Consider the following 23,948-nt stretch of genomic DNA (forward strand, 5'->3'; position numbering starts at 1 on the left):
TCATAAATACGTACACAGAATATGTTCCACAGGATGTTACCTCATTCCCCTCAGTCCCTTTTAAGATGCCCTCCCCTCTTTTGTGAGGCCCACTTCCTGTTGCTCTGACGACAACTTCCTGTCTTATCATATCTGTTCTGCTTTCTTTAGTCTCACCATGTTGGTATATTCAAATTCACAAACAATCACCAGAGCAACATTTTCCCTGGCTATACAGATGGAGATATCAAGATAGATCTTAAAGGAATAGTTCACCCTAAAATGAAAATTAGCCCATGATTTACTCGCCCTCAAGCAATACTAGTTGCGTTTGACTTATTTCAGCCAAGCACCATCAAAGTTAGGCTATATTAAATATCCTGGCAGTTCTCAGAGTTGTAATGGCATTGAATAGCGCATGAGTTTTTGAAGCTCCAAAAAGCGCATCCATCCATCATAAAAGTAATCCATACGACTCCAGTGGGAAAATAAGTACCTTCTGAAGCGAAGTGATGGGTTTTTGTAAGAAAAATATCCATATTTATAACTTTATAAACTATAATCACTGGCTTCCAGCAATGGCCGTACACGCTTCACAAGAGGGTCCACATATCAAAATCCTCCGACATTTTTCTTTGACATTTGTGACTTCTAATCCTCTGTTCGTCAATTCTTGCCTAAGTTTATGCGACGCTTGCGTCATACATCCAATGTCATGCGTCGGGTCAAAGGTCACCCTTCTGCCAGAACTCGACTCTCATGAACACACGTACAGCAGTTGCCGGAAGCCAGTGATTATAGTTTATAAAGTTTTGAATGGGGATATTTTTCTAACAAAAATCATTGCTTTACCCACTGGAAGACTTTCTGAAAATCTTTGTGTCTCACAACATGGAAGAAAAGATCCGTTACATTTCATCACAACTTTTAAGTCATCATGAAATCAAAGTTGTTTTGGACATTTGACACCTGACATCTGTGGATATGAACATATTAGTGGTCATTAACCACAACTCGCTCCACCTCATACCACAACAGTCAATGATCAAGTACCACTTTTTTTTTTTTTTTTCGTCTTTGAATATTCTTTTTCATTCAGAAAAAATGACGCGTTATGGGAGTAAAATGGTTTGTGAACGGCGTTTCATGTTGACTTCCCCTTTTATCAGTTACATCGGTGTCAGTAATCACCTTCAAGGTAATGACTCAGGGTGTTTTCTCAGCAGTGCTCACCGCAGCGACAGCATGGATGTTTACTCTCTCTTTACAGGACATGACCACTAGTTACTAAGAAAAGCATCATGTTTCCCTTTGAGACGAATCACTCATATTGACACCTGAATTCAAATTTCTGAGTAAAATTGATTATTTTGGTGTCACTTCAAGATTGAAAGTGAGTATTTAGATTAGGGTCATCGGAGTGTCCTTCCCTACTAATGAGAGAGAGTTTCCTCAACAGCAAATCTGCCCTGGTTTATTTATTAGCCTACATATTTATTCATTAACAGCTGATACCAGATGGACCACAGCACTTTCATTTAAACATGCACTTTGCATATGCAGTGAATGTGGATTTGAACATTTTAGTGTGTATTGAACATCAATATGATGTGATGTCAGCGCTAATCATTAAACGCTCCATCCTGATGGATTTATTGTCCGTCTAGCAACCATAAATCAGGATCTGGGTCGAGGGCGATGACATGAAAACGAGAGCAGGGAAAACCATCATGGTCTCTGCATAGAATGGGGCCAGTTGTGAAAGTTTTTATTGTAGTGTTATTTTTGGACTGGTGGTGCAAGGTTGAGGGAAGGTTGTCATGAAGTTGCATGTGGGTGCGTGTCCTCAGCTGAACTCTCTCGTGTGTGTGTGTGTGTGTGTGTGGGCTTGGAAATGCAGCGACGCCACTGTGACGACTCAACCTTGCATCATTGGCAGACACAGACGCAAGCCTACTGTGACGTTGTGTTTCCTTGTTCCTCTGAGTGTGATCTCTATCTGAGCTGGGTTGTATAATGGCCAAATGTGAGTGCTCACCCACAGGCTCTTCCACTGTCCCCCTTTCTCCCAATTCATCTCCTCTTCCCATCCTTATCTCCAATCTATTTCAGACACCGCAATTCCTTGACTCCGTTCCATGACGCTCTTTTTTGCATACTTGCGCGCTCAGCTGTTCTGGCTCTCAGAGTAGCTTTGTGGTGGTTTCTGGCAGGAATGAGGATAGTGTCGTCATTATTCACATGACCCATATCACTATTTTAAAATAATCTACTTCTTTTGGGGTTGTTTTTACATTGCCATGTTACTGATGTTAGCCCTTTATTCTTTTAAAGTGGTTTTTCACAACTTCTTTAATGTACACATCACATTTTAAATGTCAAACATTTTGGTCCAGCTGTATGGTTGGTTGGTTAGTTGACATGGTTATTTCCTGAAGGGTTTTTTTGTTGTTTGATTGGACATGTTTGGTTGGAGACGCCCACATACATGGCCTTCAATTGCTTTGGTGTTTTTAGGTGCTGATCTGGTAAGTGTGACGGACAAGACAGTGACTGGAATAGTTGTTTGATGTTTATTGTTATGGGGAATTTTTTTTTATCAAGCTGAGGGTCGACGTGGCGGGGCGAATGGGGAAATTTTCCAATTATGTCGTCATCGTTGTAACATTTAGGAATCGAAAGTGATTTGAATTACTTCCAAAGAGTTTCTGAACCGAAGTGTGAGTAAATATACACATGGCATTTCTATGAAAAGAGTTCCTGTTGGTTGTAGCATGAAAGCGAATGCAGATGCGATGCCTTACAATAAACCAATAACCACACAACCACGTTCCCTTTTTATAAGTAATTGCACCGCAAGCCAACTGTTTTCTCCTGGCTGATCGTCGTCGGTGAGTTTCGGTTAAAAAAACCCCTCACTGTCATTTTACAGTGCATATGTTTATCAATGACGGCACACTTTCAGAAATTTCCGATACTGTGAGGTGGGCGTCCTCGATCACCTGACCGTAAAGCAAGAGAAGGGGGAAGAGACTGGGTTGTGGGGTAAGCCCTTTCCATGGTTGAGTCATGGGAGTTCCCCGTTAGACAGCAGACAGCTAGCTATTAGCAGACCGTGTGTGTGTGTGTCAAGTTATCTCTCTTACAATAAGTTTAAGGATCAGTTTCGGAGTGCTGTATTGTTTCCAATATCTATATTACTAGTAATGAAAAACATGTTCTCGTAAAAACCTGTAGCAGAATAATATGTGGGAATGTAGTACAGAGAAGTTTCGTTTTGCGTTTATGTGTGCGTGTTGTTAGTATGAATGCACACTGAAAAAAAATATGATTCGAGTCACTACCCACAACTTTCTATCTTGGCAGTAAGGTCTCGAGTTTGGTATCGCTATTCTGACCAAAGTACGGCGACTAAATACTCCATGTTCAACAGTTTTGTTTTGCTTCACAGAGCGCACTCTTGAAGTCTTGCTATGTCCACTTATAAGCTTTTTTTGGGCTTGTTGTTTAAGCATGGCTCATAAGTGATCATCTGTATCGAGTTATTAAAGTTAGCAGGTTCGGGTCGCAATATTTCCGTATTTCCAGCATGACGCATTTTGATTTCCTTTTTGGGGGCTTGTTCTTTTTCACTGTTTTCTAGGAAAATCTGGCAACACAAATGAGTTAAGACTTGTACCACTTTCCTGTGATGTCTTGTAACCCAAACTATTAGCTTAAATTCAGCTGCTATTTATTTTTAGATATAATAATCAACACTCGAATAACAAATTGAATGCAAACTTAAAAATGCACAAGGCCGTTTTTGCATTAACTTCTAAATTTATATGTTTTTACTCCAATTCGTTGTTGAAATATAATAATTTACACACTTGCTGTCATTTTCATGACAGGTATTTTAAACATACATTAAATAATCAAGACATCACTAACAGGTTAAGTAAAATATTATTCGTATAGGCTAATATAGTACATATATTTAGCAAAAGAGTCCATTTCTCTAGCTGACTAACAAGCTGTGGACACTGAATGGCTTGCCTGAGGTAAATGTAATGCTACGTAGGATATTGTTCACAAGCTGTTTTACTGACAGCCGCTGAAACACCGATCGAGCGATTACACGAGATGTAGCCTTATACTTTTCAGTAAGTTGTATTGTATCTTTCAACATGCCTTCAGATGTTTATTAGGCCCTGCGCCCCACATCAAAGAGCGTCAAAATTGCATTTATTGTTTGAATTTCGTGATAAAATGGACACAATTTGAAAATTGACACCTTTTCTTATTGAAAGTAAGAGTTTATTGCGATTAGTGGTGGTCAAGCTAGAATGCTGTATTCGTCTTGTAAACATAAGACACGAAAATTCGCAGGATGAATACATGTCCTCGTTACACCCCTAATTACTATTTAATCAAATGTCAAGGAAGAACATTTATTTTTGTGACATAAGGTAAAGTGAGGTCAACCTCAACAATTTTGTGTACACCTCACTCCCCTGATCTCAAGAGGCACTCTTGCAACTGAAGTGGGTTGAGTAGGACCGGTTACACCTATTCCATACAAACGTAGACATTCCTCTTGTGCTAAAAACATACAGATGTACAAACGCCTTAACACTTTATCCACCCTGTGTTTCTCATGGAGTGTTTTTCCCAAGCTACAGTTTTCATATGTGATAGTTGGCTTTCCACACCAGTACGCCAGGCCTGTGTTTATTCAGACACCTCCCCACAATAACTCTCACCATTGTGTGTGAGAGACCGTATCATGGATTTCCTCTCACTGTTGTCCTGCTCACCACCCAAGAGCTCCCAGCGTTGCAGACGGATTTCCTTTAGTTTCTTAAAAACATCCACTTCTCTTTTGGATTCTCAATGTTTCTTATGAAAAAAAAAATCTTAAATATATTTTGTTCTAAAGCTTTAAGCAGCTAAAATAGTTTATTATAGGTGTGTCCAAACTTATGACTGATAATGTCATGTCAGATTCTTAAATCACAATTTGTCTTATAAAATGCGGTGCTTTTTTCTTCTCAAGTCATTTTTGACAGCCTGTCTGTGATATTATTGATGGCACAGCTGCGAGGCCTGGCTGTTTTTACAGCACTTGTGCTGATTGGATGGAATGAAGCCAAAGTAATACACCAGGAAAACAAATAAGAGTGAAGTCAAATTCAATGCACTGATGTTTACCTCTTTATCTCTTTCTACAGTGATCAACAACCACAGAGTCGGCAGAGATGATCAAGTGTTGGTGCTAAACCCTAACTCTTCAGACATTTGAGAAGTGGTGCTAGATGCTTATTTGACAAGTAAGTGTGTGTGTGTGTGTGTGTGTGTATGTCTATCTGTCAATATGCAGAAACTGGTCTAAGAATGCAGTTTATTACATGGTCACGATTATTTCAGTCCCCACTAGCAGCTAAATCCAGACTTCCTGAAATATTAGAGAAGCCTTTAAATAGTGCAACACCATGAGCCAGAGAGGAGTGGGTGGGCTCATATGCACTGTAGGCTCAAAATACACACACATACGCACTGTCTGAGAATATCTCACACACACGTACTGTATCCAAACAATCTCACAATACTGCCGCATGTATATATCTTTGGACTAATTATGCCTCATCATCAAAACTGTCTAGAAGTGTTAAACGCTTGTACATGTCACCAGAAAGTGTTACTCAGCCTGCTGGGTAACTAGCCCAGGTCTAACCCGTCAGGTTATACAGCATTTTATTGATGGCATTTTTGCATATGTGGCCTGTTTTATTGGTGTGTGTGTGTGTGTGTGTGTGTTTTGGGCTATAGAAAGTGCCTGTCACACTTGAAACACTTTTTGCCAAGTCCATAATTAGTGTGCGCTAGGCGTCTTTTGCTGTATGGGCATATATGTGCGTGTGCCAAGCAATTTCAATCGAGTGTGTGCACGCATGCTTGCCAATATTTGTGCATCCAGCTTGCGCTTGGTGTGCCATGTGTGTTCAGAATGCGTGGGAAGCTCAGTGTGTTCGCATGCGTGGGTGTTTCATGGGAGCACAGCCGGTCTTCTCACTTTAGAGTCTCCCTAAAGAACACTTTAATTTTAGACCCGTCTTTTTCCCTTAATCTGTCCATCCATCCTGTTCAAGCCTTCTGCTGTTCCTTTCCTCCCTCCACCCCTTGCTCTTTCTTTCTGTCCTTTCCTCTCTCCATCACGCCTGGCCTAATGAGATTAACCTCAGTGCCTCTCTTGTCACACACACACACACTCATACACATGCAAATAATCAAACTCAAGCAACACAACACAAGTACACACACTCCTTTATGTACACATGCACACAGACACCGCTGGCTTGACTCCAGGACTTTGCTCTGCTCGTCCCCTCCCTTCCATCACTCTCAGCCTCTGCCAAGAGGCCTCGGGAAGGGTTATAATGACCTCAGTGTGCTCACCCAATAGGTGAACTCCCACAAGCCCATCTGTGCACCCTTTCCTCCCATTCGAATACAGAAGAGCACTGCCCCCTAGAGGTTACAAGTGGGACTGATATTCCTTTGTTAATCGCTGCCTTCGGGCCAAACACTCATACAGACTACAAAGGATGTGTTTTCCCCCTGTGTTTAATGGATTTGGCTGTATATTTGTGCCTCACCCCCTTATGTCCCATCTCTCCTCTTTTCTTTCTTTCTCCAGTTGGCAGGGGTAGCAGTAAACAGCTTCTCCTTCGTGTTGGTGAGTGGCCCTCTCTGTTTTGCAGTGGAGGGCTTCAAACTCACAGCTAGTGTGGTGAGTAACCATGTACTGTTCTCTTGGTAGAGATTATTGAACAATATTTTAGATCAAAATATTTGGTGCATCTTAGCATATAACATTATTTTGTAATCTTAACACTTCAGTGTAGCCACTAAATACAGAGATTAGATGTCTGCTCTTCCATCTGACTTGTTCAGATTTAAGCTAAGACATTTAAGGCAGCATCATGGCTTAGTAGTTAAATAGTTCAGTGTCACAACCACTTAACTCCTTGCAATCTTTCCAGCATGTAGGGAAGTATTTTTCCGGCAGTGACAGATGTATTGGCTAATATATTGGAGATGTGTAGGATATTACATAAATTGTCTTTTTTTTGTAGTCTAGGCTGGATGCATCACACACCAGAACAGTTCACCGGGTGCAGCACACGGGACCCTTTTCCTCTGGACGGACTCAACCGGGGACCATGGGCTCCCGTGGGCAGCCGCGCCTGGCCACCTCCCTCCAGGTAATATACCTCATTATTAGGGCCTCATTATGCTTTTAGTGAATTCACTGATAAAGTTGTTAACAGAGCTATCAAAAGGAATAATCAAAAATTATAATTTATCTTGATAGGTGCTTACCTGGTGTCAGTCAGCACCAGTTCCTCTCCCATATGCCACCAAATCACATGACTGGCCTAAACCAGTCTAGTAAATTCTTAAATAATGGGTGAGTGTCTTAAGCTTTATTGTTGTTTTACAAACACTCCTGTCAAAATGTGAGTTGGCTAATGTGTCTTTGTATTTATAGTCCTTTACATCGAGGGGATAAGCAAGAACTGTCTCAGGCTTTGTTGCCAGGATTACAAAGGATGCCCCCTGCTCCTCCAAGACCTTGGGAACCAACCAGAGCTGGCCAGGGTTATGAGCCATTGCCTGGTGAAAACCACAACCGACTACACAATGGCTACAATGCAGGACCTCCTGCACACCTCACAGCTCGAGCCAATCAGCTACTGAAGGTGAATATTGACCTTATATGTCATTACTTTTCATATCCTTTCTTGTTACATGAATGATGTTCATGGAGTAAGAAAATAACTAGCTTTAATTTACACGTTTAAGAATTCAATTGAATGTGTAGCTCATTTAACTGAATTTTAGGGTTAAGAGTACTCTCACCAAACTCTGTTTCTCTCTGTTTCTCCACAAGTATGGTGCTCCTCATCCTCAGTTCACAGCCCATGGCTCACGGCCCATGCCTCCATTACCTGATATATGGACTCAAGCCCAGACTCAGCAGCAACCCAGAGGACCTCACTCTCATTCTGGACAGTTAAAACGGCCTGGGCCCCCTCTGGGAGAGCACTCTGTCATTCAGCATACCCCTGCTCCATCTTTACACCGACCCATGGAGGACTGCCCCGGTCCAAGCAAGAGAAAGAAGAGCTCTGGGTCTGAGCAGGTTGGTAATGTCTTTATGGCCTCACCCATGCATTTTCTGTCTTAACTCTCCTTTAACAAAAGCCCTATCTTTTTATGTTTCTTATGTCAGGCTCCTCATTCAGCCATGCAGCGTATACCTGGGCAACCTGTACATTTGAATCAGCAGCCATCCTCTCACTACCCCTCTCCCAAACCTGGATTTTGGAGCCCACTGCACAAAGGAGGAGCACCCTGGAACCCAAATGAACGCAAAAGCGGGCAGATCGAATTCCAGGTCAGTCATCGCTGATCTGAATATTAATATTCAGGGATATTTTCTTGTATTGTGTCAGTTTAATATATGGCATCATCTGTCCCTGCCATTTTATTAGCCATCACATTTACCCTTATGCCACCCACTTATTACATGATTTTAGCCCTGATTTTCCGCTTGCCAACAGTTAATGGAGATTTCATCAAAGAGCAAAAATTGTAGGCAAATCTATTTAGCAGGTAAAAAATATGGACTTGTTTACGATCCACTACTCGTGTAGTGTGAAAAGCACAGAAACCCGTTGTCATGTAGTGTATGGGCATTATTATTGATATTGCGTCTAATGTACTTTCCTTTTTAATTTTTTATTTTTCTAATGCTCTATTCCCAGGATTCAGCCAAACCAGGAATTGGAAGTTTCCCATATAAACCACCTCCCTTGAATCCGTCAACCTTGTCTTCACCCACCATTCCCCCCACAAGAGGTTACGGACAAAGCAGGGGTCCTCTACTACCACAGTCCCACAAGACCAGTCCATCATCACAGTCTCTGGGGCCACCTTCACAGAGTCCTCACACCCACCATTCTACATACCCCTACCCCAACAACAGACCTTCAGCTCTGACCCAAGGGCAACCACAGGGTGGTACTCCACAAAGAGGAGTGAATTCTTTGGATAGACATGCTCCTCTACCACCTACATCCTCATCATCACTGCGGGCAGATAGGGAGCGCCCTGCACCCTCACCAGCAAACCACACCACTGTGCCTTACAGTCACTCCCAGTTCCAGCCTCATCCAGGGCTTATCCATTCCACCAGCCCATCAGCCAGCAACCAGGCCCAGGCCACAGTACCTCAGCACAACCCCAACAAACTCTGGAAGAACCAGGTAACAGGCACAGAGAATTAAATAAAGTCAATCACACAGATTCAACTTGTATTAAAGGGATAGTTCACCCAAAAATTTTAATTCTGTCATTAATTACAAATTAAGATATTTTTGATGAAATCCAAGAGCTCTCTGACCCCTCCATAGACAGCATTTTAATTACCACTTTCAAGGCCCAGAAAGGTAGTAAAGTCATCTTTAAAATGGTTCAACCTTAATTTTATGAAGTGACGAAAATACTATTTTGTGCGCAATAAACTACGTCATAGTTCTGCGTCAGAACAAATCAGAATCAGGGAGCTCTCGGATTTCATCAAAAATATCTTAATTTGTGTTCTGAAGATGAACGAAGGTCTTACGGGTTTGGAAAGACATGAGGGCGAGTAATTAATGACAGAATTATCATTTTTGGGTGAACTAACCCTTTAACCAAAACCCAGCTCTGATGCATTTAATAATTAACTTGATAATTACTGCCTGACTAATATTACTAAATAGCATGATACACAACATGTAAATGTTATCTATAGTTACAATTTTGGGACCTGTTTTGTTGACTCCAATATTCATTTCCCTTTAGGAGTCACGTGACATTTCAGCAACAGGGGATTCTCAGGTTGTCGCACGCCTTTCTCAGGCACAGAATAAGGTTGTTGGGGGCGACCAGGGTCCAGGGACGCCCAAACGTGTGAGCCCTTCTCAGGCCCCTGTTCGAAAACCTGTCATTACCCCAAACCTGGAAACTCCTCGTCCACCTTGCTCCCTGGGACTATACACCAATGTTGGAGGCATCCCTACAATGAGCTCTGCACCCCCTACCACCACCTCCATCCCCAGCACCCTAAGCAGTTGGAGAGGAACTGATTCTTCAGTGCTAATCTCAAACCCAAACCATGTATCCATGATTGGTAAAAATCTGCCACATCCAGGGTATCAGGGTGTCCACCCTGGTGTTGGAACCCTTCCACACCCATATAGAGGGGTACAATCTCAGATTCAGCAGTCCACTCTTCCTCACACAGGACAAGGTAGACCTAACTACACCCCAGGGTCCTCTACTTTCTCCACCCTAAACTCAGGGCTTCAGAGATCAGGGGAGAGCGTCATCACCAGCAAGACCTCTAACACTCTCCAACGAGCTTCACATCACCAAATTTCACCTTTACATCACTCTCAACCTCCAGCACACATAAAAGTCAATTCAGCCCTCCAGCCAATATCCAACAGTTCATGTAACTTAGTGCCCATTCAAGCTTCCCCCTCAATTTCTCAGGCATCTACTACTGTTCCAGCCCCAGTCTACCCAAGGTCCTGTTTGCAAACTGCTGCCCCAAGCACTCAATCCATTGCTGATGCTTTAAATAAACTTGATGCAGAGTTGCAGGGCCACATGCAAGCAGAAGAGAGAATGAGAGAGCAGGAAGAAAAGAGGAAACAGAATGTAGAGCGACAAGAAGAGGAGACAAGGGCACATGGTGAATCCGCAATCAAGAGTCTGGAGCGTTTGCTGTCAGATAGTGCACCTGAGCCTCTACCTCCTCGTTTGTCTCCAGCCAATGCATCCTCTTCCATCTCACCTCCTAGCCAGAATTCACCACCTTATCCCTGGTTGAGTCGGGGAGGAGTGCCCCAACGTCCTTCAGGAACTGCAACAACCATTAACGAACGACCACGACCACCCCCTCTCACCCCACAGACTGAATATGCCCGTGAGAAGCAAAGGCAGAGAGAGAAATGGAAGAGTGGAGCACCATCTCAGAATCCCACTGGGATTCCCACATACGCCTCAGAGTCAGGTCTCATCAGCCCCTCCCACAACCACGCAATGCAATTAAAACCTGACCCCTCCAAAGATATCACCATGTTGAAAACCTCTCATATCCCTGGGATTTTGGATGCTATTCCCAACCCCCCGCCCCTGCGAGAGCCACCCAAACTTTACCAGGCTTTCCCCAAGGATGTTCGCTCTTCATGCACACAAATACGCACGACCGCAAATAGCCTGCAAAAACACATGCCCAGTACAGGACTTGGTAGTCTGGGTAGCAGTGCTAGTAGTTGCAGTGGTGACTCTGATGGTGCCCAATTTGAGGAGGAAACTTCTGAGCTCTTGCCTGATGGATTGGCTAACATTATGAAGATGTTGGATGAGTCCATCAAGAAAGAGGAGGAGTTGTATTCCGGTCAGAGAGGAGAACAGGCAATACCGGAACCTCCGTTTTCTGCAAATGTGGCACAGATGAAGAGTTATTTATGTGCACCGGACCTCGTGCCTGCCCTAAAACAATCTCCAACTGAGGATTATCAGCCAGAGAGTCATGCAAGCCCACCTGTGTTAAGTCGGCAAGGTTCCTTGGCATCGCCTTGCAGTCGCACTTCTTCACTTGAGGAAGAAGAGGAGGTTCTTAAGGTCATTCCCAAGTCTGCCAGTTCCATTAGCATGCAGTCCCAAGGAAGCATTCTTTCCACAACAGGAACCAACTATCGTCATAGTGACTTGGCCAAGCTGTATGGCCTTTCAGAGTTAGAGAAAAGTGAGTGCGAGGATGATGAAGAAGAAGCTGATCGGGAAGATGAAACGCCATCCTGTTCACCACCTCAGCGGCCACATCTCCACCAGACCGGTGTGAACAGCATGTTTAAAAACCTTGCGTCTGTGCTTGAGAGCCAGAAATACACCTACCGGGGTGGACCCTTTGGTCGTCCTCCTCCCTCTGCTTTTATGGGAGTTAAGTACTCTTCTTCTCTTTCTCTGGGGCCTGACATTTGCAGGCAACAACAAAGCACTTCTCCCACATCAGGTACAGCCAATCACCCAGGTTTTAGCAGTCCGACCCAAACCCCTGCCATTAGTTACTCAGGTGAGTCCGGTCCCCTCTCGCCTACAGCTTGGGCGTCCGAGAGGAAGAGAGGAGATAAAATAAGCCTGTCAGATCTTTTGGGCAATGATGATGAGGAAGAGATTTCAGAAGAACTCACAGGAGAGAAGGATTCTGGAACTATGGAAGACTTTTTGGAAAGACGACCAAAACTGACCACCATCTCAGAGTCTTCGCTAGCAGAGCTTGGTCATAGCTATGAGTTGAACAAACACATTCTCCCTTATAAGGACCACTCAAAGGCAGAGTCACAGGAGATATGCAAACCTGATAAAGAAAAGGACCGACACAGAGACCGAGAACGAGAGAGGAAACACAAACACAGTAGCAGTAAAAAACATGAGGACAGGAAAGAGAGAAAGAAAAAGCACAGAGAAAGACACGACGATGCGTCTCTTTCCTCATCCTCATCTTCCAGCTTCAGTCGACGGCACAGGGACGGAAAGTCACACAAGGAAAAGAAGAGCAGGCAGGTGCTGGGTAACCTGGACATTCAGAGTAAGGAGTTTAGGGAGAAGGAACAAGAGCGTGATGGAGATAAGAAGAGAAGGAAAGAGGAATGTAACCAATCTCAGAGCGAAGAGGAAGAGTGGGCACAAAGTAAAGACAATGACAGCAGCTCAGGACGTTCCTCTGATCTCCCATCAGCTTCATCAGCATTTTGTTCTGACGACTTTCAGAAACTAAAGGCACTGACAGATGGACCACCCAAAGAACTGAAGATACGCCTCATAAAGGTGGAGAGTGGGGACAGGGAGACATTTATTGCTTCAGAGGTGGAGGAGAAGAGGATTCCTCTGGAGCAGATCACCATAAAGAACACCGCTAGTGAAATCATCAGAGCCTGCAAGTAAGTGATAATTCCATGCAGGACATCTCTGAAACTTTATCTGAAATATTTCTTGCCTGCAGTGGCAATGTAGTTTAATGTCATAAAGACCATATTTAATACTTAATGTCTTGTTATTTCAGGGGAGCACGTGTGAAGGAGAAATTCAAGGAGTCATACCTCCTACCTGCCTTCTCTGTTAAAACAATTTTGAACCCAGAGGTGCCCATCCCTCGAGAGAAACTCAACCCTCCCACACCAAGTATCTATGTAAGCACTGCAGTAGCATTGTTGTCAGCATCTCCTGCCCCTTTGTGGTCATTTTTTGTATTACATGCACAATAACATCTACTCGAGTAATATTAAGTTTGATGTTCTGGTGTATATTAACTTTCTCCGCCAGCGTTTTTTTTTAGTTGCCAGTTTTTTTTATAATTTTGTTGTATGAAGATCTGAATATGCAATATATCAAAAGAAAGAACAGAACCTTTGCTTTTTAAAAAAGATAAGAAAAACATTTTATTCTAGCTAAATGCATTCTTTTTTTTATCAACACTTGAATTTGGGTAAGTTTCATTTTAAAAAAGCAACATTTTGAACAAAAAGCTGAGAAAATTGCGTTTTTTCTAAGACTACAACGTGCATAAGCAATGCTTTAATCGCTTGTTTCTGCTCCGTTGACTCTTTTGATCCAGAGATTTTGTACTCTTTCAGAAGATGCGTAATAGCATCCCCCTAATGTATAACAGTGAAAACATGGATTGTCTGAAAATTCTGTGAATGTCAGGAAAGTGTTAAAAGTATATCTTAATGATTCCATGTTGGTGTTTCTCTGCAGTTGGAAAGTAAAAGAGATGCATTCTCTCCGGTCCTGCAGCAGTTCTGCACAGATTCTAAAAACCCAGTTACCGTCATCCGGGGACTAGCTGGCTCCCTCAGATTAAGTAAGTCTCTGCACATGCCTTATGGATAGATGGTGGATGGACAGATTTTAAATTTTATGACTCTATAGTTAAGTCCAAACAGTTGCTGTTGTTGAAACTAAGTTGCGCTTTTTTCCATTTCTCCTCCTTTATAGATCTTGGGCTGTTTTCAACTAAGTCTTTGGTGGAGGCAAATTCGGAGCATGCAGTAGAAGTTCGGACCCAGGTCCAGCAGCCAGCGGATGAGAACTGGGATTCCACTGGCACTGGCCAGACCTGGCCCTGCGAGAGCAGCAGGTCACATACAACGATTGCCAAGTATGCCCAGTACCAGGCCTCCAGCTTCCAAGAGAGCTTACAGGTGTGAACACAAAGCTACACCATAAAAGTTTGTGCACAGTGTTTGTTCATTTCCAGATGTGTATTGGTAATTTTGCAAATACTTAAGAATTCTTGTTTGTACAGTTTTGATATAACTATTAAATTAGTGGACTTCAGAGTTATATGCATCATGCACTCACCATACCATTGTCTGACCTTGCAGGAAGAAAAGGGCAGTGATTATGAGGAGGAGGAAGATGAGAAACCGGCCACTAACTCTGAGAATATGACCAGTAACTCCTCAGCTCCCGGCTCCAGGTAATTCATTGCAAATTACCTTAGCACTTAATTCTTGAATTAATCCAAATAAATAATAATTAAATAAATAATTAAAACTATAATAAATCACCTTCCCTGTGTGTGTGTGTGTGTGTGTATGAATAAAGATCTGCTGTTAAAATGCTGTTATTAATAGTTTCATTATTTTTTACAGTTCAGAGCAGAAATCTGTGGGGAAAATAATTAAATTTGGCACCAATATTGACCTGTCCGATCCGAAAAGGTAAGACCATTGTGCATAATTACTTCAACGTGTGCAGCATCTTCTTTTGGATGAAATGAAAGTCTCTACACAGGAATCAATTACATAACTTTGTCTTGGTGATGTATAAGCAATCTGTATTAACTAAATGGTGTTGTGTCTTGTGCTATAGATGGAAGCCTCAGCTGCAAGAACTGCAGAAGTTGCCGGCATTTATGCGCGTTTCTTCCAGTGGGAATATGCTGAGCCATGTTGGCCACACCATTTTGGGAATGAATACAGTACAACTCTACATGAAGGTCCCTGGCTGCCGCACACCAGGTTTGACTCGATCTCAAATAACTTTCTTGATTTGTAGTCACCCAAGGATGGATTAGTCTGCTTTGGCGAGTAGTTCTTTATTGATGTTAAATTTCATGTTTAATGCTTGTGTCATCAGGACACCAGGAGAACAATAACTTTTGTTCCGTAAATATCAATATTGGGCCTGGAGACTGTGAGTGGTTTTCTGTCCATGACGACTACTGGGAGGCCATCAGTGATTTCTGTGAAAAGTAAGAAACTGTGCCACTTGAAACATGCAAAATCTATCTTTTTAAGCCACTGTAGAGATACTTAATTTATCAAAAACACTGTCAAAATAACCCATACTTTCATTAAGAATAAAATATTGTTTGGATATTATTTTTAACCACGAAATATATTAAGTTTGTGAACAAATTTTCTCTCAGGCATGGAGTGGACTACCTGACAGGATCATGGTGGCCGGTTCTGGATGACTTGTACCGCTCTAATATCCCTGTGTACCGGTTCATCCAAAGGCCAGGAGATCTGGTATGGATCAACGCAGGCACTGTACACTGGGTTCAAGCCGTAGGCTGGTGCAACAACATTGCTTGGAATGTGGGACCTGTCAACTGTGAGTAACCTACACACTGACCTTGTAACCTTTTTTTTTTTTTTTTCTCATTGAAAAATTGTATCCGTCATTATGGCTACATTAAACGGTTGCAACAAAATGTGTAAAACTAAAATGTATTAGCCAGGGCACAGAAATGTAAAAAGCTTTTTCACTAGACCTTTATCTTTTGTATTTGTAGCATATCAGTACCAGTTGGCTTTAGAGAGATTTGAGTGGAACGAAGTGAAGAAAGTGAAATCCATCGTTCCCATGATTCACGTGTCCTGGAACGTGGCACGCAACGTCAAAGTCAACGATCCAGACACTTACAAGATGATCAAGTGAGTATGCAGCAGCATTATTGACTCTTTCTTACCAAGTTACACCACAATTAGGTAGCATGGACATTTCATGAATTTTTTTTTTTTCCCACTTCTTTTCAGACACTGTCTCCTTCAGTCTATTAAGCACATTCAGATCCTGAGGGACCAGTTGGTGGCATTAGGAAAGAAGATCTCCTACCAGAGCAGAGTAAAGGATGAGCCGGCCTACTACTGTAACGAGTGTGATGTGAGTCGAATGTTGTGCTTCATAGTTAGTTGTGCTTCATAGTTTGTATAAAATATTGGCAGGTTCTGCGTAGAAAAAGATACTACCAGTATGCAAAAACCCACTAGACCTGCAGAATTATATTCCAAAAATATATATTTAGCATGTAGCTGTGTCATCTCTGATTATAAAATAATGAATGAGGCACAACCTATGTGCAATTTCTGCACCTCTAGCAATCATTATTTTTGCACTTCCTTTTTGTGTCACTAGAGGCCCAGGAATGGCACCCTTCAACTTTTAAAGGAGATCTATTATACTTTTTTTGTTTGTTTTGTTGTTGTACCTTTCCTTTCTTGTGTAATATAGCTGGTTGTGCATGTAAACAATCTGCAAAGCACACAGTCCATGCAAAAAGTTAGATGGGATTGAATCTCTAAAATAGAAAACAACAGCCTTTAACGCTTTATTTGTAGCCCTGCTATTATTTCTGTGACGCAGCTACGTCACCATGTAAGCCGTTAATATATGTCAACTGGCTATTTTGGATAGCCCTCAAACAAAGGTAGTTCAGGAAGATTTTATCACTATGTCATGGAAACAGTTTTGTTTTTTTGTTTTTAACTGTAAGGGCAAAACATCAGGAATTGAAGAATCAGTGTTTAAAATGTATTGTTAACACTGTTCTTCAGCAGTATAATCACAACCTTTTGTTGTGTTCTCACCATTTTAATAATGACTGCTTCTGAACGGTGCTGAGGTGCGTTTCCCGAAAGCATCGTTAGCCAACTATGGTCGCAAGTTCCTTTTGTTATGAGTGTCGTTCAATGAGTCAGTCAGTACAAATGTCATTTACATCTCTTAGTTTGTCAAGAGATTTAAAGCACTGTTCTTGAAGAGTGCGCATGTGTGTACGTGCTCTAGTACGTCAGAACGAGCCTTTGATTGAATCTGGAAATAAAGCAAAATAACTGAGAAAAATTAGAATTAGTCCTCAGATGCCATGTCTGTAATTTATATAAAAAAATTAGGGAATGATTAAAATAAGTTATTACTCATCATTAACCAACATGGTTAAACGTCTATTTCCCAAAACCGTGTTTGCGCAAATTTGCGGTGACTAGTTGATTTCCTGATTTCATGTATCGCGCTATGGTAGTTAAGCAGTGAGTTTGTTAGTAATGCATTTTTGTTCGGGAAATGCACCCCTGTTCAATGCAGGGCAGTGTGTTGTATTTTTTTTTTGGTATTTATGGTGTGATGTAAAGAAATGACACAGTTACAAGTAACACATGAAATTAGAGATGCACGGGTCTGCTGACCATAAATCGGTTTTTAGTTTGGCCGATCTCTATTCAGCTTGCACTGAACTGCACACAAACTGCATTGCAATCATTTCCCAATATGTCATTTGTGTGGAAATATTACAGTCTGTTAACCCGGACGTTGACAGGCTAGAAATGGGATGCACCAAAGATGGATGCCAATAAGAGAACGCATGCTCCAGCAGAGCAAATACTGTACCAGACACAAGCATGATGCTCGAAATAGAGGAAGAAAACATAAATAATGAATTGGGGGTGGGGGTTTATATGCATGTATTTCTGAAGGGATCTGACTGTCTTCAGAAAAGTTTTGATGGCATTTTCTTTTCTGCCGTTTCATACTGTGTGTACTGAGTGAATTTGCATTTTTATTCAGTCTGCTGTTTAATTTCAGCATAATTTCCCAAATCTTAAGTCAGACCATTTTGGTTTTGCTTTAAATCTTGAAATTATACATAATTTCCCAAATCTTAAATCAGACCATTCTGGTTTTGCTTTAAATCTTGAAATTATACATAATTTCACAAGTCTAAAGTCATACCATTCTGGTTTGGCTTTAGTCGAGTCATCTGTATTTATCTAGCGCTTTATACAATACACATTGTTTCAAAGCAGCTTTACAGTGATTGCAAGAAAATTCTGCATTTCGGCTATTTCGGCTAGCAAGCCAGAGGCGACCGACCATCAGGTGACAGAATGGAGAGAGAAAAAATTAGGAGAAACCAGACTCAGTCAGGGGGCCAGTTCTCCTCTGGCCAATGATTGAACACCGTGTGATGTTTCCGGCTGCATCACAAGTCAGAATTCAGATCGGAATTAGCATTAAAATATTTATCTAGTTCCTTTTGCTTGAAGATCAATTCATCACACCGGTATGGAGCCAAAGCTGAAGGCCATAGGGTCTATGCGGAGGACCTGCCGATGACTGTCATGTCGATGAGGCCTTCACAGGGGATTGTCTAGTTGACACGGTCCCTGCTGACATTCAGGGCTGCGTTTTGGTCGTGTCTAGATGCAGGTCCACCGTCTGATCTGGATATGGACCGGATACGTCTGACTACGGTAACCTTGGGATAAGGATGAGACAGACAGACAGACTAACATTAGCGTAGATGCCATTCTTCTTATGATGTAACAAGTACATCGGGTGTTATAGGAAGTGTTCCTGGTTCCGGTTGACCTAGTTTATGCAGCCTAACATTCATTTAACTGACTTGAATAATAGGAATTGATAATGTGTTGTGTATGCCAGGTTAAAGAGATGTTTTTAGTCAAGATTTAAACTGACAGAGTGTGTCTGCTTCCCGAACAAGGCTAGGAAGACCATTCCAGGGTTTGGGAGCTAAATAGGAAAAGAATCTACTCTCTGCAGATGATGTTGGTATTATTGGTATTATTAACTGGCCAGAATTTTGAGATCACAATAGATATGAAGGACTATAACCCCTTTCGCACTGGGTAGTTCTAGGAACTTAGTTATAGGAACTAGCAACTGGAGTGGTTCACCGAGAACTAAATGTTCCCCTAGGGCCATTTTCCTGGTTGTATTCGCACCTCCAGTAGGAACTCTGAAGTGACGTAAACTGCGCTTTTATTTTGACGGCGCTGAGAACGTCAGAGCCTGAGCACACAGTGCTCCCATTCTCCATCTTCATTAGTTTACGATCTGTTTAACAGTCCTATCTAATACGTTATTATATAGAACTGTTATACGAAGAAAGTAGACAGTATATTAGAATGTATTTGCGTTTGCCATGTGTTTGATGCTCAATGTTGCTGAGCAGAAATGCATAATCCTGTTTTGCTTTGTCCCCTCAAAATTGCGTACATTTACTGGAGTAAATGTATAGGATGTCATCTGTGAGTGTACATGGCTTTTCTTTTTTTCTTTTTAAGCCCAATCAGCGTACACTTACGTCACTGGTAGTTCCTATTGTTCTGGGTTAGACCCTACTGTAAAGTAGGAGCTAATTTAGTCCCCACAAAAGGTGTTCCTAGAACTGAAATCGTTCCCAGTTCTTTAGGTGTGAACATACCAAAAAGTGGGTACTTCTGCCATTCATTCTAGGAGCTATGAAAAAGTTCCTCTGCTGCGATAGCCCCTTAGAATGTGTTAAGAGCTTACTCAAGTCTGAGGAGCTAAACCATTTAGTGCTCTAAGTAATTAGAAAGATTTTAAAATATCCAATGTTTAGTAGGAAGCTAGTGCAGTGTTGACAGAACCGGACTAATATGGTCATACTTCCTGGTTCTAGTAAGAACTCTAGCTGCTGCATTTTGGCCCAGCTGGAGTTTGTTTATTAAGCGTGCAGGGCAACCACCCATAAGAGCATTACAATAATCTAGCCTTGAGGTCATGAACACATGAACTAACTTATTTGTCATTGAGAGCATATGTCGTAGTTTAGATTATTATTTTTTTTAAGATGGAAGAATGCGGTTTTACATATGCTAGAAATGTGGCTTTCAAATGAAAGATTGGTATCAAAGAGCACACCCAGGTTCCTAACCGACGACAAAGACTTGACAGAGCAGTCCTCTAGTATTAGATAGTATTCCAGGTTATTACATGTGCAGGTTTTTGGTCCAATAACTAGAATCTCTATTGTTTATTTTATTTTTTCAGAGTTAAAGCTGCAGTCCGTAACCTTTGTCGCGCTGGCGGTTAATAAACAGAACTGCATGCATCTTGCGGAAGACCATTGTATCCAAAGCTACTTCTCGCTTTTTATGTCTATGACGAGTCACGCAGGTACTGAGTTACTCCGCAGGGTTACAACCTGTACCAGTCTGAATATAAACACTCATTATAGGTGTACTGTAGTGATTCAGACAACAACTTGGGTTTGGAAAAATAATTCATGATCAAGCGTAGCATCAGTTCTGGCAGGTCACGTTAGTCAAGCTCGCTTCAGTGACTCAGCTTATCCACGTCTACTGATAGGAATACGACGCCTATCACTGTTCACTTTGGATTCCCCTTGAATCAGAATAAATTCTCGAATTATGTTGTACTTTAAAATCTTGAATTAATGATGTCTGCAATACATTCATGTTGGTTCTGTTCTGTTTACCCTAAGGGGGGTTATTGCTGCTATTGCTTATCCATGCTAGGCTGCATGGATGCGCAGGGAGTTCTTGCCCAGAACAGAACCATAATGCAAATCCTAACTGTATGCTAATTGTCAATCGTATTCTACGATAGTGGTCCTGACAGAAATGTACTCGCTTATTATATACATTTTTAGTACAAAAAATTATGGACTGCAGCTTTAAGTAGTAGGGAATTATTTGTCATCCAATTATTTCATACCACTTCACAAAATTAGCGGAATGCATAGTTATGTTTCATCAGGGCACCAAGAAATAGAGCTGAGTAACAGTGAAAACTAACAGTGATATCTCCCAAGGGTAGCATGTACAGGGTGAAAAACAACGGTCCTAGTACTGAGCCTTGTGGTACTCCATACTGAACTTGTGATCAATATACTTCATTTACTGCTACAAATTGGTAACGGTCAGAAGTATGATTTGAACCATGCCAATGCAATTCCACTAATGCCAACATAATTTGAGAACATTCAAAAGAATGTTGTGGTCGATAGTATCGAATGAGAGATGCATTTTATCTTGTAAACGTACCCTAAGAAAAATAATCTTGTCTACCAGAAGAAATGGGCATGATTTAATTATGAACCTGTAAATGACATAATAGGCGCCCTTTAAGAGTTTGTGGTTTGTCTGTATGTTCCTGAGCAGGTGGAGGTGTTTAACCTGCTGTTTGTGACCAGCGAGACTGGCAGTCGGAAGACGTATGTGGTGCACTGTGAGGACTGTGCACGACAACGAAGCCCAAACCTCTCCAATGTAGTGGTGCTGGAGCAATACCGCATGGAGGAGCTGATGAACGTGTACGACTCATTCACCCTGGTGAGTTCATGTTCCTGCACTTTGACAAAGCGTGCTGTTGAACAAAGCTTCAGAAAGAGCTAACATCTATCGTTTGTTTGTCTTTGTCTTTCTCAGGCCATCAGTCCCAGCTCCCGATGAGAACGTCTCGTCACTTTCCCTCACACAGCCATAACCAAAACTCCTGCTCGCAGGACAAGATCTTTTATATTAGTCCAATTAAGACTTAAAACATTCACAGTTGGAAAAAAAATTACCTACTACTGTTAATATTTGTTGAACAGCCAATCCAGAACCAGTTTACTCCGAATTGTTTACAGAACCAATCAGCCAATAAGACTCCAGTGTGCTCCTGTCGGTCTTTGTGTATCAACCTCTGAATGGCTCTGCGGGACGTCCGATGAACCGCAGTTTGGTGCTGTCACGGCTTACAGCAGTGGATTTGACAAGATCCTGTCCGTTTAGGTTTTTGTTCTTAGTTTTCTTTCATGTTGCTTTTTTGTTTTGTTTTTGTCTTGAATACTGAAATGTCTAAATGCTCTTTGTACTTTTTGTGGGTGCTTATTTTTCTCCAATAATTTATTATTTTTAAACCTAGAACAGCCTAGATATATACCACATTGGCCTTGTGACTTGTATTTAGTGAAGAGATGAAAATTAATAATACTAATAATAGAGCTATGGACATTTTTCTAAAGCATTAAGAATTAAAAAGAAATAGTTGTTCAGAATGCTTCAAAACATACGGGTTTTAAAATACTTTTTCAGTTTTAGTATGGATCGTTGTGTTTATATCATCAGGACAAGCATTTAAGGATTGCATTTTTAATCAATCTCTTTTCCTGCATTTTGTGGTTATTCTTGTTCAGTTTCTTCTGTTTTTGGTCAGTGAATTGTTTCTCCTCTATACAGATCTATTCTCTTTTTTTCTTTTCTTTTAATTGTACATTTTTTTTTATTTAAAATGTTCTTCTATTTATTGGATATAAAATGCTCTCCCTGCCTCAACATGGTTATAATAGATGTATTAAGGGTTTCTATTGTTATTCTAAATCCTCTGTAATATTTTAAGGGTGCTGATTTTCTTTTCTTTTCTTTTTAATCTTGGTGCTTGCCCCTTTAAATGTCTTTCCTGTCTATATGAATTAAATATCTCATAACTGACTCCTTGTCCTTTTAGATTGTAGAGCACAGAGAATAGGGTTTGACTAATCAGAAGTTGTCTGTTATACACAAATGTTTTAAAACACTTTTTTTCCCCCACTTAAGTTAGCAACAACATGACTTAAATGTGATCACTGTTATATATTTGAACACCTGCTCACTATCCAAGTTTAAATGTTTATTTTGAAAAAAAAAAAAAGATTAAATCCAGGGGCCATGTTCATATGAGTTCTCAGATTATGTGCTCGCTGAATCTTTTTTGCTTGTTTTTGTACGAAGATGGTGACTTGGACTGATGTCAGTAATCCTGAGCCTAGATTAGCAGCTACTTTGTGATGACTTCAGGTGATTCACGAATTTGGGCTAAGAACAGTTTTTGATACCTATCTTACACATTTAGTGGTGCTTCTGTCCTGTTGTAAATGCTGTTCATTCGAGGACACGTTTGCCACGCTGACTACAGCAGGCATAAACTTTCAATATACATGCTATACAGTTATTGGCTGCAGTGGGTTGTCATACGCCTAAACTAATGCTTATATGGAGAAAAATCACATTGAACTGTAAATTGTGGCATTTTACTGGAACGAGTTACAGTGTGAAAGGGGATTTAACGCATTATTGTTTTAAAATATATACTGTAATTTTTTACAGCTTTAGAGGCGTTAGCGTGAAATGATTCATGTATTATCAGGAAAATGGTTATGATTATGAAATAGATGGTGCTGAGTTCTTCTTGAGCTACTCTCAATTTTTTAAGAAATATTTTTCCTGTTGCAATATACACACTTTCCTTTTTTTTTTCCTCATTATTATTTTATTTTTGTGGTTATTTAAAATCTGCACTGTTTTGGAATTCACACACGAAGCGAACTGAGCCAGACATGTCTTAAACACTTTGTGAATTCGTGTGTCATTGATATGATTACTCTGAATAATATTAAATGCTTTTGATAAACTTTGATCTGTGCCATGTCTCTGTATTCATTCATTGGAAGTGTAAGGTTTCAAAAACACATACAACCAAACAAATTAAGCATTGCAATTACATCTGTATTAGGAAGATCTTTAAGAGACAAAAGCAATGACACGCCATGTCAGAATAATACTTAAAGAGGTATCAATAATGTTAAGAGATCTAAACGTAAAGCCATGATGGTTTAAAGATACACTATGCAACTTTTGGCCTTCTAGCGATAAAAAACAACATTGTTCTTACGCATATAGATTTGACTCCGCTCTGTCTGACTGTTTGAATATATTCTTTCTCATTACTAAAAGAGAGAGATTATCCTACTGCTCATAAATTCAGAA

General features: G+C 41.0%; 1 protein-coding gene across 8 annotated transcripts in view; it reads left to right on the forward strand.

Annotated features, from left to right (window-relative positions):
* The window catches only part of kdm6ba (lysine (K)-specific demethylase 6B, a), a 103,271-nt gene extending 79,675 nt beyond the window's left edge, over window positions 1-23,596 (forward strand). For 5 of the 8 annotated variants that reach the window (XM_079586633.1, XM_079586632.1, XM_079586634.1 and 2 more), the window contains 21 exons: window positions 5,193-5,291; window positions 6,659-6,751; window positions 7,098-7,226; window positions 7,337-7,432; window positions 7,514-7,724; window positions 7,916-8,167; window positions 8,258-8,422; window positions 8,793-9,293; window positions 9,874-13,022; window positions 13,145-13,271; window positions 13,840-13,945; window positions 14,080-14,285; window positions 14,469-14,563; window positions 14,739-14,807; window positions 14,959-15,107; window positions 15,226-15,340; window positions 15,518-15,705; window positions 15,887-16,028; window positions 16,131-16,257; window positions 21,318-21,491; window positions 21,588-23,596. In XM_079586633.1, the coding sequence (XP_079442759.1) occupies window positions 7,108-7,226; window positions 7,337-7,432; window positions 7,514-7,724; window positions 7,916-8,167; window positions 8,258-8,422; window positions 8,793-9,293; window positions 9,874-13,022; window positions 13,145-13,271; window positions 13,840-13,945; window positions 14,080-14,285; window positions 14,469-14,563; window positions 14,739-14,807; window positions 14,959-15,107; window positions 15,226-15,340; window positions 15,518-15,705; window positions 15,887-16,028; window positions 16,131-16,257; window positions 21,318-21,491; window positions 21,588-21,611 (6,015 nt within the window). In that variant the 5' untranslated portion in view covers window positions 5,193-5,291; window positions 6,659-6,751; window positions 7,098-7,107 and the 3' untranslated portion in view covers window positions 21,612-23,596. Of the gene's footprint in view, window positions 1-5,192; window positions 5,292-6,658; window positions 6,752-7,097; window positions 7,227-7,336; window positions 7,433-7,513; window positions 7,725-7,915; window positions 8,168-8,257; window positions 8,423-8,792; window positions 9,294-9,873; window positions 13,023-13,144; window positions 13,272-13,839; window positions 13,946-14,079; window positions 14,286-14,468; window positions 14,564-14,691; window positions 14,808-14,958; window positions 15,108-15,225; window positions 15,341-15,517; window positions 15,706-15,886; window positions 16,029-16,130; window positions 16,258-18,416; window positions 18,624-21,317; window positions 21,492-21,587 lie in introns of all 8 variants that reach the window. The other 3 variants (XR_013794684.1, XR_013794685.1, XM_079586636.1) reach the window with 3 other exon arrangements.
* Window positions 23,597-23,948: the final 352 nt, after the last annotated feature.

This window comes from Phoxinus phoxinus (genome assembly GCF_949152265.1).
Source record: "Phoxinus phoxinus genome assembly, chromosome: 2".
Taxonomy (NCBI): Eukaryota; Metazoa; Chordata; class Actinopteri; order Cypriniformes; family Leuciscidae; genus Phoxinus; species Phoxinus phoxinus.